This window comes from Phyllobates terribilis, unplaced genomic scaffold (genome assembly GCF_046119375.1).
Source record: "Phyllobates terribilis strain yellow unplaced genomic scaffold, ASM4611937v1 Scaffold_2__4_contigs__length_985480577, whole genome shotgun sequence".
Taxonomy (NCBI): domain Eukaryota; kingdom Metazoa; phylum Chordata; class Amphibia; order Anura; family Dendrobatidae; genus Phyllobates; species Phyllobates terribilis.
The window spans coordinates 9,429,149-9,454,235 of NW_027362762.1; the positions used below are offsets into that span (position 1 = coordinate 9,429,149).

A 25,087-nucleotide genomic window follows, 5' to 3' on the forward strand; every position below is an offset into this window, starting at 1 on the left:
GTATAAGAATATAACTACTATAATACTGCCCCCTATATACAAGAATATAACTACTATAATACTGCTCCTACGTATAAGAATATAACTACTATAATGCTGCCCCTATGTACAAGAATATAACTACTATAATACTGCCCCCTATGTACAAGAATATAACTACTATAATACTGCTCCTACGTATAAGAATATAACTACTATAATGCTGCCCCTATGTACAAGAATATAACTACTATAATACTGCCCCCTATGTACAAGAATATAACTACTATAATACTGCTCCCTATGTACAAGAATATAACTACTATAATACTGCTCCTATGTACAAGAATATAACTACTATAATACGGCTCCTATGTACGAGAATATAACTGCTATAATACTGCTCCTACGTATAAGAATATAACCACTATAATAGTTCCCTCCTTTATTACACGTCATGTTATACCTCTTTTGTGCACAGACGTGTGCGTGTACGCTCTTTCATGGTGTTATTCTTACCAGTATGACGCAGAGGACTCGTCCGCTGTCCGGTTCTAGCAGAGGGAGAATCAACACTGGAAGTAAATAGGAAGAAGACAGGTGTGATAACTTCAGAGGAGACATCATGGGGCTGTACACTGATTTATTGACGTCTTTGATATTTGACAACAATTTGCATTAGAAATGTTACATTTTTAGTTATTAAAGTGAAACACTAAATAGACGGTGACATAATGTGATTTTGTAGGATCTGCACATGCTGGGAAAATGAAGTATGGACCAATAGGTGTCAGTATTTCTGGTTAGAAACATGACTTTGCTTACATTATATTTATTTAATGAACACTGAATGCAACCTGAGTGTTCACGGTGTGGCAGCATAGTACTCACTCTTTTAGGCCTTTCTTTTCTAACTACAAATGTCTAACATTTCATAACTGAAACTAGTAATGTTTTGTTTGGATCCATGTCTGGTCTCTCAGTTGTGCAATTATCTCTAGGAAACTGTCAAACTTTGCATAAATCACCAGTACAAGTGAATATAAGAGCTGGATTCACAGCTACACTGTTTAATATTGCTGCCTCCAGGTATGTGGTTTATCTCCCCACAGAGCTGTATTCATAGCTGCATTTCTCAATATTGCTGTATAATATCATCCATGATTCTACTGCTTTCTGATAAGTGGTTTATCTGTGCTGGATTCATAGCTACACTGCTTAGTACTTCTATGTACTTTAATCCACGCTACTAAGTTTTAGAAAGTTTTTATCATTTCACTAAAAGCTTTTTGTTTCCCATCTGCAATGTTCAGTTACTGATCTCCACTGTCCTCCACATAGCGGCTTGTTACTAAGTGTTTCATCACACCCCAGATCTGGTTTCACAGCTACACTGCTCAGTACTGCTGTCTAATGTCTTCCTTGCTGCAGCTTTTGAACATGCTACACAAAGAAAGCAGAGCAGGAATTCCTCATATCTGTGTTGGTTGCTGTGTACGGGAGATATCAGAGCAGTTCCTCTTTACCCACTAGCTCAGAGACAACTGAAAATTAGAAATAGATTTGGCAAAAGGGAAAACTGGTGAAAAGTTCATGATCTAAGTGAGACACAGACAATTTTTTTGTATTTTCTTCTGCATTTTTGCCTCCTTTTTTAAATAACTTTTTTATTTTTATTTTTGTCAACATAGACAGATCAGGGCTTGTGTGTTTTTTTGCAGGACAAGTTGTTGATTTTTTTTAATTATTTTAGAGGCATAAAAAAAATTCTGAACTTTGTAAAAATAAATTTGGTTTGTGCCGACGTTTCAGAGAAATCACAGGTGACAGAGCTGGAGAGCGACTATAGGGAGAGACATGACTAATTCGGCTACACCCCTGGCCGGCTTCTCAGAGCTCCACTCCGGCTGATTGCGTTCATAGAGACCTGTGAATCTCCCAAAGCAAAGTGAGGAAAATACGGAAGGGGCTGTGCTGGACTAGTCGCGCCTCTGACTATGCTCTTTAAAATAGATTTTATCTGAAACGCTGGAAAATTTCAGAGAAAAATATTCCTTCCTGCGACTATGTAGCCGGGTGCTTATTCATGCTGACAATTGTTTGGGCAGCATGAATCAGGTGACAGGTTCCCTTTAATGCTTTGTTTGTAATACCATTCCTGACCACTTGGTGTGCTGTTACAAGCTAGTAACGATTGACTTTGGCTTGTAATACTACTGCTGACCACAGGCTGCGCTGTTCCATGTTAGTAACATTTGACTTTTACTTGTATTTTGACTTCTGACTACATGATGTGCTGTGACATGTTAATAAAATTGACTTTTACTTGTAGTACCATCTCTGACCACATGGTGTGCTGTTACGTTAATCAAGATTGACTTTTGCTTGTAATACCACTTGTGACCACTTGGTTTGCTGTTACATGCTAGTAACAATTGACCTGTCATACCATTCCTTACCACATGGTGCGCTGTTACATGGTAATAACAATTGACTGTTACTTGCAATACCACTTCTGACCACATGGTGCATTGTTACATATTACTAACATTTGAGTTTTTATTGTAATACCTTTCCTTACCACATGGTGTGCTATTACCCGTTAATAACAATTGACTTTTACTTGTAATACCACTTCTGACCACTGGGTGTGCTGTTACATGCTAATAACAATAAGCTCTTCATACCTTTCCTTACCACATGGTGCACTGTTACCTATTAATAACTATTAAGTTTTATGTGTAATACCTTTCCTTACCACATGGTGCACTGTTACCTATCAATAACAATTGAGTTTTATGTGTAATACCTTTCCTTACCACATGGTGCGCTGTTACCCGTTAATAACAATTGACTTTTACTTGTAATACCACTTCTGACCACTGGGTGTGCTGTTACATGCTAATAACAATTGGCTCTTCATACCTTTCCTTACCACATGGTGCACTGTTACCTATTAATAATAATTGAGTTTTACGTGTAATACCTTTCCTTACCACACGGTGCGCTGTTACGTCAGTTGACTTTTGCTTGTAATACCCTTTCTGTTCACAGGGTGCGCTAATTAAGCTATGGAAAAGGAAAAGCAGCACCTAGCACACAGGTTAGGTGAGTCGATTCCCAGATATCTGGCTGTGTAGGAAGCCAGCAGGATCGGGTTATTGCACAGCTCCGTAGACTCATTATTGCATTGCATCAGGCAGTCGCTTATAATGCAATTCCTCTATTTCTTACATATTTTCTTTTTGCACCCTGAGGTCAGGAGACGATTCCTGTAGGACTGAGCAATGCAGTTGTTAGGAAGCGGAGGAGGCGCATTGTGACCTCTTTTCCGCCTCGTTATTGCCAGTCTTCAGTATACAGATATGTATCCAGTCTGATGACTGTTATTAGCCCAGTGGAGGCCGGGGCTTTGCCGAGCGAGGAGCCTCACGTGGAGATTGTGGGGGGAGCGACTCCTCTCTGTTATCGTCTGCAGTCAGGAGAATCGGGGGCACCCGGCCCTTATCTGCAGCACCAGGCATCTGGGCTCTGCTACCCACCTTGTTTGTCCGGGGGCAGCGGCGCTGCCAAACTGCTCATCCGCTGGCCCAAGAGCTCGGAGGCGGTCAGTCCACTGCATTCAATTCTCTTCCGGAGCAGAACAGAATCCCTAAGATAAACACAACGGTCAATCCAGTGCCAAGAATCATCACAGAGGGAAAAAAAAGGTTATTACATGTTCTATTGGGTCGTTTCCTAGTTACATCTGTTTCTGAGAACGCTGTGTGACAACCAAAGCGACCATCACCCAGCTTTCCTAGAGTCCGGAATGGCACATGTATGACTTCCTTATCTAGTGCTGATGGAGGATTGTATCCATTATTAATCCAGATAATTCGATCATATCCACAATTCCAGTTACATACTACAGTCACATCCAGAGCTGCACTCACAATTCTGCTCTAAAAACCATCATTCAGCCCCAAGTCCAAAAAAAAATTGGGTTGATATGTAAAATGTAAATCAAAAAAGAACGCAATGATCTGCAAATCTCGTGTAGCCATATTTTATTCACAGCAGAAGATAGAACAGATCAGAAGATGAACGTTCGACTCATCTCAAGAAAGTTGGACAAGGTGAAAAAGTGGCTGGAAAAGTAAGTGGTACCAATGTAAATCAGCTGGAGGGTCACAAGGCTAAAGATGGTCAGAGGTCACCGATCTGAGAACAACTGAGGCTACAAATGGTGGAAGAGTTTCAAAACAATGTTCCACAATGTAAAATTACAAAGACTTTACATCTCTGTCATCTACAGCACAGAGATCATCAGCCTTGACCCTTGTGCACAAGCTCACCTGAGTCCGGGGGGATGAACCAGCCATTATAAGAGGTAAATCCGACAAAGACCCCAAACTGAGGAGCAGCAATAATCCGACATCAGACAAGAAGGAGACAATGTTCCTCTCCCAAAACGTCGGTGATTGTCTCCTTCTCCAACCTACACAGACTGTTGTAACAAGAATAGAGGACAATGCACAACGGTGGACACGGCCCCTGCACAACGGTGGACACGGCCCGGGCACAATGGTGGACGCGGCCCCGGCACAATGGTGGACACGGCCCGGGCACAATGGTGGACACGGCCCGGGCACAATGGTGGACACGGTCCCTGCACAACGGTGGACACGGCCCGGGCACAATGGTGGACACGGCCCGGGCACAATGGTGGACATGGCCCGGGCACAATGGTGGACACGGCCCGGGCACAATGGTGGACACGGCCCGGGCACAATGGTGGACACGGCCCGGGCACAATGGTGGACACGGCCCGGGCACAATGGTGGACACGGCCCGGGCACAATGGTGGACACGGCCCCTGCACAACGGTGGACACGGCCAGGGCACAACGGTGGACACGGCCCGGGCATAATGGTGGACACGGCCCGGGCACAACGGTGGACACGGCCCGGGCACAACGGTGGACACGGCCCGGGTACAACGGTGGACACGGCCCCTGCACAACGGTGGACACGGCCCCTGCACAACGGTGGACACGGCCCGGCACAATGGTGGACACGGCCCGGGCACAATGGTGGACACGGCCCGGGCACAATGGTGGACATGGTCTGGGCACAATGGTGGACACGGCCCGGGCATAATGGTGGACATGGTCTGGGCACAATGGTGGACACGGCCCGGGCACAATGGTGGACACGGCCCGGGCACAATGGTGGACATGGTCTGGGCACAATGGTGGACACGGCCCGGGCATAATGGTGGACACGGCCCGAGAACAATGGTGGACACGGCCCGGGTACAATGGTGGACATGGTCTGGGCACAACAGTGGAGACGGCCCGGGCACAATGGGGAACATGGCCTAGGAACAACAGTGGACGCGGCCCGGCACAATGGTGGACGCGGCCCCGGCACAATGGTGGACACGGCCCGGGCACAACTTTTTAGGATTTGTTGCTGCCATCAACTTCAAATGAAACAGAAAAATGTCCAACGTTCAACTTCTGATCTGTTCTACTGTGAATAAAATACGATGATAAGAAATTTCCAGATCATTGTACTTTTGTTTCCTTTACATTTAACACAGCGGCTTACGTTTTGGGCATTGGGGTTGAATACTTCAGTCTCATCGAGAGCAGCAGCCACAATCTGTTATCACTGCACGTCTTGTACTGAAGTCACATCCTGAGCTGCAGTCACAATTCTGCTGTTACATCTTGTCTTATTTTGCAGTTGCATTTAGAGCTACATTCATGATTTTGTTAATACATTGTGTCTTATACTCCAGTCATATTCAGAGCTGCAGTCATAATTCTGCTGTTGTATCTTGTCTTATCCTCCTGTCACATCCAAAGCTGCATTCACAGTTCTGTTACTACATCAAGGCTTATACTGCAGTCACACCCACAACTATTCTACTGTTACATTTTGTTACTCAGTCACATTGAGATGCACTCATAATTCTGCTGATAATTGATATGTTGTACTACGGTTACATCAAGAGCTGCATTCATAATTCTGCTGATAACTGATATGTTGTACTACGGTTACATCAAGAGCTGCATTCACAATTCTGCTCATAATTGATATGCTGTACTGCAGTTACATCAAGAGCTGCATTCACAATTCTACTGATAATTGATATGTTGTTCTGCAGTTACATCAAGAGCTGCATTCACAATTCTGCTGATAAATTGATATGTTGTTCTGCAGTTACATCAAGAGCTGCATTCACAATTCTGCTGATAAATTGATATGTTGTTCTGCAGTTACATCAAGAGCAGCATTCACAATTCTGCTGATAATTGGTATGTTGTTCTGCACTTACATTCACAATTTCGGCTTCCTATGGGAAATTGTAGACATTGAACTGAGGAAACAGATGGTCATGTGCACCTTATACTCCAGGCACATTGGTGAAAAGGTCTATAATATCATCGGGGCATAAAAATCAAAAAAATTCCTGAACTGGAGGAAAAAATATTACAATTTTTTTTTTTTACAAGAACTGAATCTCCAGCATTCCCGCGCTGCCGTCGTCTCGCTCTCTGCACCATTGATATATTGCGATTTCATCAGCTTTAAATCACGGACGTTGCGGCCGCGAGGGAGCGGAGTTAATTAACGCTGCACGCGGTGCCAGCGCTCAGGTCGGCCCAGTGCGTTATGTAACGAGGTTGTGATCTCATATATTTAATGGCCCCGAGTTTGTATCATTTGTCACTGACATTAAAAGCTACGAGTGGAGCCGGCGGCGTTCACACAGGAAATCGCCATATCAAATATTACAATGTCTGGCGCGCCCGCTGATGTGATGTATTGTGGGGGGCTACAGACGGGTTCACAGGTGGGAGATGTTTAGCACCTCGGCTTGATACTTCCCTGATCTCTGCTTAATGGTGTGAACGGCGGAAAACAAAACGCTGCTTAGTCATCTGTACAGTGCGACAGCAAGACGTCAGTAATATATATATATTCTCAGAAATGAGCCAGAAGAAGACGCGGAAGAAAGACAGAAAGTGCCCACCTCCGAGAAGAGGAAATACACAGAGGAAATCAGTAGAGAATATAATTAAAATAATAAAAGTCTTCACACCCCTTGAACTTTTTCACAGTTTTTCACGTTACACCCACAAACTTTAATGTGTTTTATTGGGATTTTGTGTGACGCCAACACAAAGTAACAAGTATTTGTGACGGGTAAAGGAAATGATACATATGTTAAAAATGCAAATCTGACAATTGTTCTGTTCATTAGTATTCAGCCCCCTGTACTCTGATGCCCCTAAATAACATCCTGAGTGACCGATCACCCCCAGAAGTCACATAATTAGTACATTGTGTCCCCCTGGGTGTGATTTCTCCTCAGTATAACTACAGCTGTTCTATGAAGGCCTCAGAGGTTTGTGTGAGGACATTAGGGATCAAACAGCATCATGAAAACCAAGGAGCCCACCAGACAGGTCAGGGATAAAGCTGAAAACCAAGGAGCCCACCAGACAAGTCAGGGATAAAGCTGTGGAGAAGAGGAAAGCAGGGTTAGGTTATAAAAAACTAGCCCCAGCTCTGAACATCTCATTGAACACTGTTCAATTCATTATCCAAAAATAGAAGGAGTACGACACAACTGCAACCTACCAAGACATGGCGGTCCACCTAACCTGACGTTCCAAGCAAGGAGAGCACTAATGAGAGAAGTCGCCAAGAGGACCATGGTCACCGGAGGAGGCGCAGAGATCCACAGCTCAGGGGGGAGAATCTGTCCACAGGATAACTATTAGGTGTATGCTTCACAAATCTGGTCTTTATGGAAGAGTGGCAAGAAGAAAGACTTTTTTGAAAGCCACCATAAGAAGTTCCGTTTACAGTTTGCAAAAAGCCATGTAGAGGACACAGCGAACATGGGGAGGAAGGGTCTCTGGTCATATGAGCCCAAAGGAGAATGTTTTAGGCTAAATGCAAATTGCTATTTGTGAGGGAAAACTAACACTGCACATCACCCTGAAAACACCATCCCCACCATCACACATGGTGGTGGCAGCATCCTGCTGTGGGGAGGCTTTTTTTCAGCAGGAGCAGGGAAGCTGGTCAGAGATGATGGGAAGATGAATGGAGCTAAATACAGAACAATCCTGGAGGAAAACCTGTTACAGGCTGCAGGAGACCTGAGACCGGGGCGTAGGTTCACCTTCCAGCAGGACAACGACCCTCAACATCCTGCAGAGCCACAATGGAGGGTTTAGATCAGAGCGTATTCCTGTGTGTGAACGGCGCAGTCACAGTCCAGACCCAAATCCCAGAGAATCTGTGACAAGACGGGAAAGTCACTGATCACAGACGTCTCCATCCAATCACTGAGCGAGAGCGAGGGGGCAAAGCTGGAGAGACAGACCCCAAAAGACTGCAGAGAAAGCTGGAGAGACAGACCCCAAAAGACTGCAGCAGAGAAAGGTGGAGAGACAGACCCCAAAAGACTGCAGCAGAGAAAGCTGGAGAGACAAACCCCAAAAGACTGCAGAGAAAGCTGGAGAGACAAACCCCAAAAGACTGCAGAGAAAGCTGGAGAGACAAACCCCAAAAGACTGCAGAGAAAGCTGGAGAGACAGACCTCAAAAGACTGCAGCAGGGAAAGGTGGAGAGACAGACTCCAAAAAACTGCAGAGAAAGGTGGAGAGACAGACCTCAAAAGACTGCAGCGAAAAGTGGAGAGAAAGACCCCAAAAGACCGCAGAGAAAGCTGAAGAGACAGACCCCAAAAAACTGCAGAGAAAGGTGGAGAGACAGACCCCAAAAGACTGCAGAGAAAGGTGGGAGAGACAGACCCCAAAAGACTGCAGAGAAAGCTGGAGAGACAGACCCCAAAAGACTGCAGAGAAAGCTGGAGAGACAGACCCCTAAAGACTGCAGAGAAAGCAGGAGAGACAGACCCCAAAAGACTGCAGAGAAAGGTGGAGAGACAGAACCCCAAAAGACTGCAGCAGAGAAAGCTGGAGAGATAGACCCCAAAAGACTGCAGAGAAAGCTGGAGAGACAGACCCCTAAAGACTGCAGAGAAAGCTGGAGAGACAGACCCCAAAAGACTGCAGAGAAAGCTGGAGAGACAGACTCCAAAAGACTGCAGAGAAAGCTGGAGAGACAGACCCCAAAAGACTGCAGAGAAAGCTGGAGAGACAGACCCCTAAAGACTGTAGAGAAAGCAGGAGAGACAGACCCCAAAAGACTGCAGAGAAAGCTGGAGAGACAGACCCCAAAAGACTGCAGAGAAAGCTGGAGAGACAGACCCCTAAAGACTGTAGAGAAAGCAGGAGAGACAGACCCCAAAAGACTGCAGAGAAAGGTGGAGAGACAGAACCCCAAAAGACTGCAGCAGAGAAAACTGGAGAGATAGACCCCAAAAGACTGCAGAGAAAGCTGGAGAGACAGACCCCTAAAGACTGCAGAGAAAGCTGGAGAGACAGACCCCAAAAGACTGCAGAGAAAGCTGGAGAGACAGACCCCAAAAGACTGCAGAGAAAGCTGGAGAGACAGACCCCTAAAGACTGCAGAGAAAGCTGGAGAGACAGACCCCAAAAGACTGTAGAGAAAGCAGGAGAGACAGACCCCAAAAGACTGCAGAGAGAGGTGGAGAGACAGACCCCAAAAGACTGCAGAGAGAGGTGGAGAGACAGACCGCAAAAGACTGCAGCAGTAACTGCAGCGAGAGGTGGTCCTACAAAGTTCTGCCTCAGGGGCTGAATACTAATGCACGGTGCAAGTCTCAGATTTATATTTGTGGAGTGATTATAAACCTCGTCTCATTTCCTTTACTCGTCACTAATACTCGTTACTTTGTGTTATCTCAGAAAATCCCAATAAAATACATTTGAGTTTGTGCTGTAATGTGGAAAATGTCACGGGGTGTGAAGACTTTTTGAAGGCTCTGTATATACCTCCTATAACACTGCCCCCTATGGAGGAGATATGGAGCTGACTATTCTGGACGCAGATATAACGACATTCTTTGCTCTTTGTCGCTGTCACATCTTCTGCAGAGTCTTGGCTCTCGGGGTCGATGGTAGTTGGCGGTGTGCCTGACGTGACATCGGGGGTGGGTGACTCTCGGGTGAACCCCACTTGTCCTCAGTGCCCGGCGCTGAGGTTCGTCGCTCGCTTTGCCCTCTGGGATAATGACATTTGACTCATTCTTTGTTGGTCGGATCAGACGGGTGCGGGGGGAGCGCGGACTCTCGGATACTGATCACATAAAACAGATGATTCTCTCTCCTGACCGAATGAGAAGAGAAGCGGCGTCGGCGTCCCCTCATCCCGCCGCATCCATCACAACAATCAGACGTTCGTTACTTCTAGGAAATCAATTCCATTCAGTGGAAATAACAGCACCCAGGACGCCACAGGTGCCCGCTGGCTACTCATACCCCAATACAGTCATGGCACATCACACACCCCTGGGTGCAATGTAAATTAACTGATACAATTCATATGAATAATAATTATAATTGATATGTTAATATTAATATTGAGCAGAATTAATTTCAGCCTATTTGTTCAGCCTCCACAATTGTCACAGTCTTTCATGTAGCAGCTCAGGAAAATTAATTGCCCACCCCCGCATTATGCAGTGCACAATACATACAGCTTTATACAGTCACCACTAGGGGGAGCACACTACATACAGATTTATACAGCCACCACTAGAGGGAGCTCACTACATACAGATTTATACAGCCACCACTAGAGGGAGCTCACTACATACAGATTTATACAGTCACCACTAGGGGGAGCTCACTACATACAGATTTATACAGCCACCACTAGAGGGAGCTCACTACATACAGATTTATACAGTCACCACTAGGGGGAGCTCACTACATACAGATTTATACAGCCACCACTAGAGGGAGCTCACTACATACAGATTTATACAGCCACCACTAGGGGGAGCTCACTACATACAGATTTATACAGTCACCACTAGGGGGAACTCACTACATACAGATTTATACAGCCATCACTAGGAGGAGCTCACTACATACAGATTTATACAGTCACCACTAGGGGGAACTCACTACATACAGATTTATACAGCCACCACTAGGGGGAGCTCACTACATACAGCTTTATACAGTCACCACTAGGGGGAGCACACTACATACAGATTTATACAGCCACCACTAGAGGGAGCTCACTACATACAGATTTATACAGCCACCACTAGAGGGAGCTCACTACATACAGATTTATACAGCCACCACTAGAGGGAGATCACTACATACAGATTTATACAGTCACCACTAGGGGGAGCTCACTACATACAGATTTATACAGCCACCACTAGAGGGAGCTCACTACATACAGATTTATACAGCCACCACTAGGGGGAGCTCACTACATACAGATTTATACAGTCACCACTAGGGGGAACTCACTACATACAGATTTATACAGCCATCACTAGGAGGAGCTCACTACATACAGATTTATACAGTCACCACTAGGGGGAACTCACTACATACAGATTTATACAGCCACCACTAGGGGGAGCACACCTCATACAGATGTATACAGCCACCACTAGGGGGAGCTCTCTACATACAGATTTATACAGTCACCACTAGGGGGAGCACACTATATACATATTTATACAGGCACCACTAGGGGGAGCTCACTACATACAGATTTATACAGCCACCACTAGAGGGAGCTCACTACATACAGATTTATACAGTCACCACTAGGGGGAGCTCACTACATACAGATTTATACAGTCACCACTAGGGGGAACTCACTACATACAGATTTATACCGCCACCACTAGAGGGAGATCACTACATACAGATTATACAGCCATCACTAGGAGGAGCTCACTACATACAGATTTATACAGCCACCACTAGGGGGAGCACACCTCATACAGATGTATACAGCCACCACTAGGGGGAGCTCTCTACATACAGATTTATACAGTCACCACTAGGGGGAGCACACTATATACATATTTATACAGGCACCACTAGGGGGAGCTCACTACATACAGATTTATACAGCCACCACTAGAGGGAGCTCACTACATACAGATTTATACAGTCACCACTAGGGGGAGCTCACTACATACAGATTTATACAGTCACCACTAGGGGGAACTCACTACATACAGATTTATACCGCCACCACTAGAGGGAGATCACTACATACAGATTATACAGCCATCACTAGGAGGAGCTCACTACATACAGATTTATACAGCCACCACTAGGGGGAGCACACCTCATACAGATGTATACAGCCACCACTAGGGGGAGCTCTCTACATACAGATTTATACAGTCACCACTAGGGGGAGCACACTATATACATATTTATACAGGCACCACTAGGGGGAGCTCACTACATACAGATGTATACAGTCACCACTAGAGGGAGCTCACTACATACAGATTTATACAGCCACCGCTAGGGGGAGCTCACTACATACAGATTTATACAGGCACCACTAGTGGGAGCTCACTACATACAGATGTATACAGCCACCACTAGGGGGAGCTCACTACATACAGATTTACACAGTCACCACTAGGGGGAGCTCACTACATACAGATTAATATAGCCACCACTAGGGGGAGCACACTACATACAGATGTATACAGTCACCACTAGGGGGAGCACACTACATACAGATTTATACAGCCACCACTAGGGGGAGCACACTACATACAGATTTATACAGCCACCACTAGCGGGAGCTCACTACATACAGATTTATACAGCCACCACTAGGGGGAGCTCACTACATACAGATTTATACAGCCACCACTAGGGGGAACACACTACATACAGATTTATACAGTCACCACTAGGGGGAGCACACTACATACAGATTTATACAGCCACCACTAGGGGGAGCACACTACATACAGATTTATACAGTCACCACTAGGGGGAGCTCACTACAGATTTATACAGTCATCACTAGGAGGAGCTCACTACATACAGATTTATACAGCCACCGCTAGGGGGAGCTCACCACATACAGATGTATACAGCCACCACTAGGGGGAGCACACCTCATACAGATGTATACAGCCACCACTAGGGGGAGCTCTCTACATACAGATTTATACAGTCACCACTAGGGGGAGCACACTATATACATATTTATACAGGCACCACTAGGGGGAGCTCACTACATACAGATTTATACAGGCACCACTAGGGGGAGCTCACTACATACAGATGTATACAGCCACCACTAGGAGGAGCTCACTACATACAGATTTATACAGCCACCACTAGGAGGAGCTCACTACATACAGATGTATACAGCCACCACTAGGGGGAGCACACTACATACAGATTTATACAGTCACCACTAGGGGGAGCTCACTACATACAGATGTATACAGTCACCACTAGGGGGAGATCACTGCTTATAGATTTATACAGCCACCACTAGAGGGAGCTCTCTACACACAGATTTATACAGTCACCACTAGGGGGAGCTCACTACATACAGATTAATACAGCCACCACTAGCGGGAGCTCACTACATACAGATTTATACAGCCACCACTAGGGGGAGCTCACTACATACAGATTTATACAGCCACCACTAGGGGGAACACACTACATACAGATTTATACAGTCACCACTAGGGGGAGCACACTACATACAGATTTATACAGCCACCACTAGGGGGAGCATACTACATACAGATTTATATAGCCACCACTAGGGGGAGCTCACTACATACAGATTTGTACAGCCACCACTAGCGGGAGCTCACTACATACAGATTTATACAGCCACCACTAGGGGGAGCTCACTACATACAGATTTATACAGCCACCACTAGGGGGAACACACTACATACAGATTTATACAGTCACCACTAGGGGGAGCACACTACATACAGATTTATACAGCCACCACTAGGGGGAGCACACTACATACAGATTTATATAGCCACCACTAGGGGGAGCTCACTACATACAGATTTATACAGCCACCACTAGGGGGAACACACTACATACAGATTTATACAGCCACCACTAGGGGGAGCTCACTACATACAGATTTATACAGCCACCACTAGGGGGAGCCCACTACACACAGATTTATACAGTCACCACTAGGGGGAGCTCACTACATGCAGATTTATACAGTCACCACTAGGGGAGCCCACTACATGCAGATTTAAACAGCCACCACTAGGGGGAGCCCACTACACACAGATTTATACAGCCACCACTAGGGGGAGCCCACTACACACAGATTTATACAGTCACCACTAGGGGAGCACACTACACACAGATTTATACAGCCACCACTAGAAAGAAATTTTTTTCAAATTTTGGAGGAAAATAAGTATTTGGTGAATTACAAAAGTTCATCTCGATACTTTGTTATATTTCCTTTGTTGACAATGACGGTGGTGAAACGTTTTCTGTAAGTCTTCACAAGGTTGACACACACTGTTGCTGGTATGTCGGCCCATTCCTCCATGCAGATCTCCTCTAGAGCAGTGATGTTTCGGGGCAGTCGCTGGGTAACATGGACTTTCAACTCCCTCCAAAGGTTTTCTATAGGGTTTAGATGTGGAGACTGGCTAGGCCACTCCAGGACCTTGAAATGCTTCATACAAAGCCACTCCTTTGTTGCCCTGGCGGTGTGCTTGGGATGATCGTCATGCTGAAAGACCCAGCCACATTTCATCTTCAATGCCCTTGCTGATGGAAGGAGGTTTACACTCAAAATCTCCCGATACATGGCCACATTCATTCTTTCATGTACACGGATCAGTCGTCCTCGTCCCTTCACAGAGAAATAGCCCCAAAGCATGATGTTGTCACCCCCATGCTTCACAGTAGGTATGGTGTTCTTTGGATGCAACTGAGAATTCTTTCTTCTCCAAACACGACGAGTTGTGTTTCCATCAAACAGTTCTACTTTGGTTTCATCTGACCATATGACATTCTCCCAATACTCTTCTGGATCATACAAATGCTCTCTAGCAAACTTCAGACGGGCCCGGACACGTAATGGCTTAAGTAGGGGGACACGTCTGGCACTGCAGGATCTGAGTCCCTGGCGGCGTAGTGTCTTACTGATGGTAGCCTGTGTAACGTTGTTCTCAGCTCTCTGCAGGTCATTCACTAGGTTCCCCCGTGTGGTTCTGGGATTTTTGCTCACCGATCTTGAGATCATTTTGACCCCACGGGATGAGATCTTGTGTGGAGCCCCAAATCGAGGGAGATTATCAGTGGTCTTGTATGTCTTCCATCCTCTAATTATTGCTCCCACAGTTGATTTCTTCACACCAAGCTGCTTGCCTATTGCAGATTCAGTCTTCCCAGCCTGCTGCAGGGCTACAATTTTGTTATTGGTGTCCTTCGACAGCTCTTTGGTCTTCACCATAGTGGAGTTTGGAGTGTGACTGTTTGAGGTTGCGGACAGGTGTCTTTTATACTGATAACAAGTTCAAACAGGTGCCAGTACTACAGGTAATGAGTGGAGGACAGAGGAGCCAGTACTACAGGTAATGAGTGGAGGACAGAGGAGCCAGTACTACAGGTAATGAGTGGAGGACAGAGGAGCCAGTACTACAGGTAATGAGTGGAGGACAGAGGAGCCAGTACTACAGGTAATGAGTGGAGGACAGAGGAGCCAGTACTACAGGTAATGAGTGGAGGACAGAGGAGCCAGTACTACAGGTAATGAGTGGAGGACAGAGGAGCCAGTACTACAGGTAATGAGTGGAGGACAGAGGAGCCAGTACTACAGGTAATGAGTGGAGGACAGAGGAGCCAGTACTACAGGTAATGAGCGGAGGACAGAGGAGCCAGTACTACAGGTAATGAGTGGAGGACAGAGGTGCCAGTACTACAGGTAATGAGTGGAGTACAGAGGAGCCAGTACTACAGGTAATGAGTGGAGGACAGAGGAGCCAGTACTACAGGTAATTAGTGGAGGACAGAGGAGCCAGTACTACAGGTAATGAGTGGAGGACAGAGGAGCCAGTACTACAGGTAATGAGTGGAGGACAGAGGAGCCAGTACTACAGGTAATGAGTGGAGGACAGAGGAGCCAGTACTACAGGTAATGAGTGGAGGACAGAGGAGCCAGTACTACAGGTAATGAGCGGAGGACAGAGGAGCCAGTACTACAGGTAATGAGTGGAGGACAGAGGAGCCAGTACTACAGGTAATGAGTGGAGTACAGAGGAGCCAGTACTACAGGTAATGAGTGGAGTACAGAGGAGCCAGTACAACAGGTAATGAGTGGAGGACAGAGGAGCCAGTACTACAGGTAATGAGTGGAGGACAGAGGAGCCAGTACTACAGATAATGAGTGGAGGACAGAGGAGCCAGTACTACAGGTAATGAGTGGAGGACAGAGGAGCCAGTACTACAGGTAATGAGTGGAGGACAGAGGAGCCAGTACTACAGATAATGAGTGGAGGACAGAGGAGCCAGTACTACAGGTAATGAGTGGAGGACAGAGGAGCCAGTACTACAGGTAATGAGTGGAGGATAGAGGAGCCAGTACTACAGGTAATGAGTGGAGGACAGAGGAGCCAGTACTACAGGTAATGAGTGGAGGACAGAGGAGCCAGTACTACAGGTAATGAGTGGAGGACAGAGGAACCAGTACTACAGGTAATGAGTGGAGGACAGAGGAGCCAGTACTACAGGTAATGAGTGGAGGACAGAGGAGCCAGTACTACAGGTAATGGGTGGAGGACAGAGGAGCCAGTACTACAGGTAATGAGTGGAGGACAGAGGAGCCAGTACTACAGGTAATGAGTGGAGGACAGAGGAACCAGTACTACAGGTAATGAGTGGAGGACAGAGGAGCCAGTACTACAGGTAATGAGTGGAGGACAGAGGAACCAGTACTACAGGTAATGAGTGGAGGACAGAGGAGCCAGTACTACAGGTAATGAGTGGAGGACAGAGGAACCAGTACTACAGGTAATGAGTGGAGGACAGAGGAGCCAGTACTACAGGTAATGAGTGGAGGACAGAGGAACCAGTACTACAGGTAATGAGTGGAGGACAGAGGAGCCAGTACTACAGGTAATGAGTGGAGGACAGAGGAACCAGTACTACAGGTAATGAGTGGAGGACAGAGGAGCCAGTACTACAGGTAATGAGTGGAGGACAGAGGAACCAGTACTACAGGTAATGAGTGGAGGACAGAGGAGCCAGTACTACAGGTAATGAGTGGAGGACAGAGGAACCAGTACTACAGGTAATGAGTGGAGGACAGAGGAGCCAGTACTACAGGTAATGAGTGGAGGACAGAGGAGCCAGTACTACAGGTAATGAGTGGAGGACAGAGGAGCCAGTACTACAGGTAATGAGTGGAGGACAGAGGAACCAGTACTACAGGTAATGAGTGGAGGACAGAGGAGCCAGTACTACAGGTAATGAGCGGAGGACAGAGGAGCCAGTACTACAGGTAATGAGCGGAGGACAGAGGAGCCAGTACTACAGGTAATGAGTGGAGGACAGAGGAGCCAGTACTACAGGTAATGAGTGGAGTACAGAGGAGCCAGTACTACAGGTAATGAGTGGAGGACAGAGGAGCCAGTACTACAGGTAATGAGTGGAGGACAGAGGAGCCAGTACTACAGATAATGAGTGGAGGACAGAGGAGCCAGTACTACAGGTAATGAGTGGAGGACAGAGGAGCCAGTACTACAGGTAATGAGTGGAGGACAGAGGAGCCAGTACTACAGATAATGAGTGGAGGACAGAGGAGCCAGTACTACAGGTAATGAGTGGAGGACAGAGGAGCCAGTACTACAGGTAATGAGTGGAGGATAGAGGAGCCAGTACTACAGGTAATGAGTGGAGGACAGAGGAGCCAGTACTACAGGTAATGAGTGGAGGACAGAGGAGCCAGTACTACAGGTAATGAGTGGAGGACAGAGGAACCAGTACTACAGGTAATGAGTGGAGGACAGAGGAGCCAGTACTACAGGTAATGAGTGGAGGACAGAGGAGCCAGTACTACAGGTAATGGGTGGAGGACAGAGGAGCCAGTACTACAGGTAATGAGTGGAGGACAGAGGAGCCAGTACTACAGGTAATGAGTGGAGGACAGAGGAACCAGTACTACAGGTAATGAGTGGAGGACAGAGGAGCCAGTACTACAGGTAATGAGTGGAGGACAGAGGAACCAGTACTACAGGTAATGAGTGGAGGACAGAGGAGCCAGTACTACAGGTAATGAGTGGAGGACAGAGGAACCAGTACTACAGGTAATGAGTGGAGGACAGAGGAGCCAGTACTACAGGTAATGAGTGGAGGACAGAGGAACCAGTACTACAGGTAATGAGTGGAGGACAGAGGAGCCAGTACTACAGGTAATGAGTGGAGGACAGAGGAACCAGTACTACAGGTAATGAGTGGAGGACAGAGGAGCCAGTACTACAGGTAATGAGTGGAGGACAGAGGAACCAGTACTACAGGTAATGAGTGGAGGACAGAGGAGCCAGTACTACAGGTAATGAGTGGAGGACAGAGGAACCAGTACTACAGGTAATGAGTGGAGGACAGAGGAGCCAGTACTACAGGTAATGAGTGGAGGACAGAGGAGCCAGTACTACAGGTAATGAGTGGAGGACAGATGAACCAGTACTACAGGTAATGAGTAGAGGACAGAGGAGCCAGTACTACAGGTAATGAGCGGAGGACAGAGGAGCCAGTACTACAGGTAATGAGTGGAGGACAGAGGAACCAGTACTACAGGTAATGAATGAGTGGAGGACAGAGGAGCCAGTACTACAGGTAATGAGTGGAGGACAGAGGAACCAGTACTACAGGTAATGAGCGGAGGACAGAGGAGCCAGTACTACAGGTAATGAGCGGAGGACAGAGGAGCCAGTACTACAGGTAATGAGTGGAGGACAGAGGAGCCAGGACTACAGGTAATGAGCGGAGGACAGAGGAGCCAGTACTACAGGTAATGAGTGGAGGACAGAGGAACCAGTACTACAGGTAATGAGTGGAGGACAGAGGAGCCAGTACTACAGGTAATGAGTGGAGGACAGAGGAGCCAGTACTACAGGTAATGAGTGGAGGACAGAGGAGCCAGTACTACAGGTAATGAGTGGAGGACAGAGGAACCAGTACTACAGGTAATGAGTGGAGGACAGAGGAGCCAGTACTACAGGTAATGAGTGGAGGACAGAGGAACCAGTACTACAGGTAATGAGCGGAGGACAGAGGAGCCAGTACTACAGGTAATGAGCGGAGGACAGAGGAGCCAGTACTACAGGTAATGAGTGGAGGACAGAGGAACCAGTACTACAGGTAATGAGTGGAGGACAGAGGAACCAGTACTACAGGTAATGAGTGGAGGACAGAGGAGCCAGTACTACAGGTAATGAGTGGAGGACAGAGGAGCCAGTACTACAGGTAATGAGTGGAGGACAGAGGAGCCAGTACTACAGGTAATGAGTGGAGGACAGAGGAACCAGTACTACAGGTAATGAGTGGAGGACAGAGGAGCCAGTACTACAGGTAATGAGTGGAGGACAGAGGAGCCAGTACTACAGGTAATGAGCGGAGGACAGAGGAGCCAGTACTACAGGTAATGAGTGGAGGACAGAGGAGCCAGTACTACAGGTAATGAGTGGAGGACAGAGGAGCCAGTACTACAGGTAATGAGTGGAGGACAGAGGAGCCAGTACTACAGGTAATGAGTGGAGGACAGAGGAGCCAGTACTACAGGTAATGAGCGGAGGACAGAGGAACCAGTACTACAGGTAATGAGCGGAGGACAGAGGAGCCAGTACTACAGGTAATGAGCGGAGGACAGAGGAGCCAGTACTACAGGTAATGAGTGGAGGACAGAGGAGCCAGTACTACAGGTAATGAGTGGAGGACAGAGGAGCCAGTACTACAGGTAATGAGTGGAGGACAGAGGAACCAGTACTACAGGTAATGAGTGGAGGACAGAGGAGCCAGTACTACAGGTAATGAGTGGAGGACAGAGGAGCCAGTACTACAGGTAATGAGTGGAGGACAGAGGAGCCAGTACTACAGGTAATGAGTGGAGGACAGAGGAGCCAGTACTACAGGTAATGAGTGGAGGACAGAGGAGCCAGTACTACAGGTAATGAGTGGAGGACAGAGGAGCCAGTACTACAGGTAATGAGTGGAGGACAGAGGAGCCAGTACTACAGGTAATGAGCGGAGGACAGAGGAACCAGGACTACAGGTAATGAGCGGAGGACAGAGGAGCCAGGACTACAGGTAATGAGCGGAGGACAGAGGAGCCAGTACTACAGGTAATGAGTGGAGGACAGAGGAACCAGTACTACAGGTAATGAGTGGAGGACAGAGGAGCCAGTACTACAGGTAATGAGTGGAGGACAGAGGAGCCAGTACTACAGGTAATGAGTGGAGGACAGAGGAGCCAGTACTACAGGTAATGAGTGGAGGACAGAGGAACCAGTACTACAGGTAATGAGTGGAGGACAGAGGAGCCAGTACTACAGGTAATGAGTGGAGGACAGAGGAACCAGTACTACAGGTAATGAGCGGAGGACAGAGGAGCCAGTACTACAGGTAATGAGCGGAGGACAGAGGAGCCAGTACTACAGGTAATGAGTGGAGGACAGAGGAACCAGTACTACAGGTAATGAGTGGAGGACAGAGGAACCAGTACTACAGGTAATGAGTGGAGGACAGAGGAGCCAGTACTACAGGTAATGAGTGGAGGACAGAGGAGCCAGTACTACAGGTAATGAGTGGAGGACAGAGGAGCCAGTACTACAGGTAATGAGTGGAGGACAGAGGAACCAGTACTACAGGTAATGAGTGGAGGACAGAGGAGCCAGTACTACAGGTAATGAGCGGAGGACAGAGGAGCCAGTACTACAGGTAATGAGCGGAGGACAGAGGAGCCAGTACTACAGGTAATGAGTGGAGGACAGTGTTAGAACCTTGCTGTTAGGTTTTTTTTCCTTTGCTGGTCACATGACCTTGTTGGCCTATTTAATCCTGCTCCGCCCTTCTGGCTTTGCTGGACTTTATTGTATATCTACTTTCTGGCTAGCCTGTGCTCTGTATCTAACTCTGTTAGTTTGCTTGGTCTACGGACCTCTATGTTCTATCTATTTTGTTTGTTCGTCTGTCTGCTACTATTTCTGTTAGGAGGTGTCCCATATTCCTCCCAGTCCTTAGTACCTGTAGGGATTTCCTCCCCACATCTATAGGTCTTCGTACAGACTAGATTAGGACTTTAGCAGGTCTGATCGCAGGATCAGGTTCCCTGTTACATCGTAGGGATTCAGCTGAGTCTTATAGTAGGGACAGATCTCCTCTCTTTCCTTAGCTTTGGTAGCAGAACATAACAGTAAGTCCAGCCTGCAAATTCTCTAAGGAAAGATTTTTTTTTTTTTTTTGTTCCATCATGGTGTCGGTTCAGGATTTGGCTAAACACCTGCAGGGACTCTCTCTGGAAGTGGCCGAGCTCCGTCAGCACGTGAGTAACTGTCCTGGAGCACATTTCTTGGAGCCTAAGGTATGTTTGCCGGATTTATTTTTTGGTGAACATCGAGAATTTTTTTCATTTAAAAATGCTTGCTTATTGTATTTTCGTTTGAGACCCAAGTCCTCTGGGGATGAATCCCAGCGCGTAGGGTTCATAATGTCACTTTTGCGCAAAGAGCCTCAGGAGTGGGCCTTTTCTTTGCAACCTAGTGATACATGCTTCAGATCAGTGGATAGTTTTTTTTCTGCTTTAGGACTATTATATGATGATCCTGACCGTGTCGCATCAGCTGAGACTGAGTTGAGACGTCTAAAACAAGGATCTGGTACTGTAGAAAAATATTGTACACATTTTCGTCGTTGGTCTACTCAAACAGGGTGGAACGATTCTGCTCTGAAAAGTCTATTTCTTGCTGGGCTCAGTGAAAGGGTTAAAGACCTGCTAATTGCTTATCCTACACCTGAGGATTTACAACAGGCTATGCAATTAGCTATACGGGTGGATAGAAGACTGCGTGCTAGGGTTAATGAGAGCAAATCCTCTGCTATGTCAGTTTCTGGTTATGATAATGTGTGTACTAACAGTGGTGAACCGATGGAGATTGGATCGGTGGCACCTCGCTCTCAAGAAAAAGATCGTCGTTTTTCAGAAGGCTTGTGTTACTATTGCGGAAAATCTGGTCATTTGATTAAAGGCTGTGAGCTTCGTATGAAGAAAGAAAAAAAAATGGTCAGTCACGCCCGTATTGCCTGTTTAAATTCCAAGGGTATATTTTTAGCTGCTTCCACGATTGCTCAGGAAAAATTAATGGAATTTCGGGTGTTTGTTGATTGCGGGTCTACACTGAATGTAATTGATGGGGGATTCGTGGAAAAACTCAATTTAAAACCTGAACCTTTATCATCCCCCATTGCTGTGGTTTCTGTGGATGGCTCCCCTTTGAAGAATATTACTCTCAAGGTCAGTGAATTTCCTCTCACTATTAATGGTGTTCACCATGAGAAATTGGATTTGGTAGTGTTGAATAACTTGCCTTCTCCAGTAATATTGGGTTTGCCCTGGTTAAAATTTCACAATCCTGTACTGGATTGGTCTACCAGTGAAATTAAATCCTGGAGCCATAAATGTTATGACAAGTGTTGTAACGGGCGTATTGCAGCTTTGGATAGGGGAGAATTGCCTGTTCCTATTCAGGATTTTTGGAGAGTTTTTTCTGAGAAGGAATCGCAGGTTTTGCCTCCCCATAGAGACTATGATTGTTCTATTGAATTTGTCCCTGGAGCGACTCTTCCTAAAAGTCGTTTATTTAACCTTACTATTCCTGAGAGGAAGGCTTTGGAGGAATACATACAGACAAGTTTGGCCGCCGGTCACATTAGGTCCTCTAAGTCTCCTGTGGCGGTTGGATTTTTTTTTGTAAAAAAAAAGGACGGTGGTTTACGTCCTTGTCTGGATTTCCGTGAGATTAACAAAATTACGGTACGCAATCCTTACCCACTGCCATTGATTCCTGATCTGTTTAACCAGTTATTGGGGGCCAAGTGGTTCTCTAAAATTGACCTTAAGGGGGCATACAATCTGTTGCGCATGAAGGAGGGTGATGAATGGAAGACTGCTTTTAACACTCCTGTGGGTCATTTTGAGAATCTGGTTATGCCTTTTGGTCTTACTAATGCTCCTGCATTTTTTCAGAATCTGATTAATGACATCCTTAGACCTTTGATTGGTAAAAATGTGGTTGTGTATTTGGATGACATTTTGATTTATTCGCCAGATCTGGAGTCTCATTGGCGGAGCGTGCGTGAGGTATTACAGTTATTAATGGACAATTCGCTTTTTGCTAAGCTGGAGAAATGTGAGTTCGCTGTACAGAGAATTAGTTTTTTGGGCTACATTATCTCCAGCAAAGGTTTTGAGATGGATCCGGTTAAGGTTCAGGCTGTGCAGGAATGGCCTAGGCCTATTGGTTTGAAATCGATACAGAGGTTTTTGGGTTTCGCCAATTACTATAGAAAATTCATAAAAAATTTTTCTAGTATTGTCAAACCTCTGACTGATCTCACCAGGAAAGGTGCTGATGCTGTTCAGTGGTCTTCTGAGGCCATTGAAGCTTTTGTGTATCTCAAGGAGAGGTTCACCTCTGCTCCCATCCTTATGCAGCCTGATGTTACTAGGCCGTTTTTGGTTGAGGTTGATGCTTCCTCTGTGGGGGTTGGCGCAGTATTGTCTCAGGATAACGGGGATGGATTACATCCTTGTGCCTTTTTTTCCAAAAAATTTTCGGAGACTGAATTGAATTACGATATTGGTAATCGGGAATTATTGGCTATTAAACTCGCATTTGAACACTGGCGCCACTTCTTGGAAGGTGCGGAATTTCCCGTTCAGGTTCTTACGGATCATAAAAATCTGATATATCTTGATGCTGCCAAGCGCCTGAATGCCCGTCAGGCTAGGTGGGCACTGTTTTTCTCGCGGTTTAATTTCTCCGTTACTTACATCCCTGGTACTAAGAATGTTAAGGCGGATGCCTTGTCTCGCAGTTTTTCTCCCATAGTCGGTGCTGAGAAAGAGGAAAACATTTTACAAGAAGGTGTTGTGATAGCTGCTTTAGACTCCGTTTTGGAAGATGAGATTCTTAAAGCACAGGAGAATGCCCCATCTAACACTCCTCATGGGAGGTTGTTTGTGCCTGGGACCTTTAGGAGAGATTTGTTTGTTGAGTGTCACGAATCTCGGTTGGCAGGTCATCCCGGAATCTCTGAGACCAAGAGACTGGTGGGTCGCAGTTTTTGGTGGCCTGGATGGCAGAAGGAAGTCATTAAGTGGGTGCGCCAATGTACTATATGTGCTAGATCCAAGTCCTCACATACTCCTGCTGCGGGGTTGCTTTGTCCTTTGGAGGTCCCCAGTGCTCCTTGGACACATTTGGCTATGGACTTTATAACTGACCTTCCCCCCTCTGAGGGTTTTACTGTCATCTGGGTGGTCGTGGACCGTTTTAGCAAGATGTGTCACTTGGTTCCCTTCGTCAAACTGCCCTGCGCTAAAACTCTCGCTAAGGCCTTTGTCAAGGAAATTGTCAGACTTCATGGCGTTCCTACTGACATTGTTTCTGATAGGGGTCCTCAGTTCGTGGCTCGTTTTTGGCGTGCCTTTTGTGACAGGTTGGGAATTCATTTGTCGTTTTCGTCCGGATACCATCCTGAATCTAATGGCCAAACAGAAAGGAAAAACCAGGATGTTGAGCAGTTCTTGCGTTGTTTTGTGGCAGACAATCAAGAGGGGTGGTCTGAGTTTCTGCCACTTGCCGAATTTGCTCTGAACAATCATACATCTTCTTCTGCTGGTTGTTCGCCTTTTTTTTGTTGTTCTGGGAGACATCCGTCGTTTGGGTCGTTCTCCAAGTTGGGATCTGCCGTGCCTGAGGAGGAGAATTTTTCCGGTGATTTGGAAAGAGTTTGGACGGATGTGCGTGGTAATCTTCAGGAGGCCAACAGAAAATCTAAAGACTACTTTGATAGGAAACGACAGGAGGTTTTGTTCGCTGTTGGTGACATGGTTTGGTTGTCCTCTAGGAATCTGCGGTTGAGGATTCCTTCTAA

At 46.5% G+C, this 25,087-nt stretch overlaps 1 protein-coding gene across 4 annotated transcripts in view; it reads right to left on the reverse strand.

Annotated features, from left to right (window-relative positions):
• PDE2A (phosphodiesterase 2A) overlaps positions 1-25,087 on the reverse strand; it is a 758,587-nt gene that overhangs the window by 259,462 nt on the left and 474,038 nt on the right. For all 4 annotated transcript variants that reach the window (XM_073661082.1, XM_073661081.1, XM_073661080.1 and 1 more), the window contains 2 exons: positions 3,522-3,631; positions 499-554 (listed from right to left, as the gene is read on the reverse strand). In XM_073661082.1, the coding sequence (XP_073517183.1) occupies positions 499-554; positions 3,522-3,631 (166 nt within the window). The remainder of the gene's footprint in view (positions 1-498; positions 555-3,521; positions 3,632-25,087) is intronic.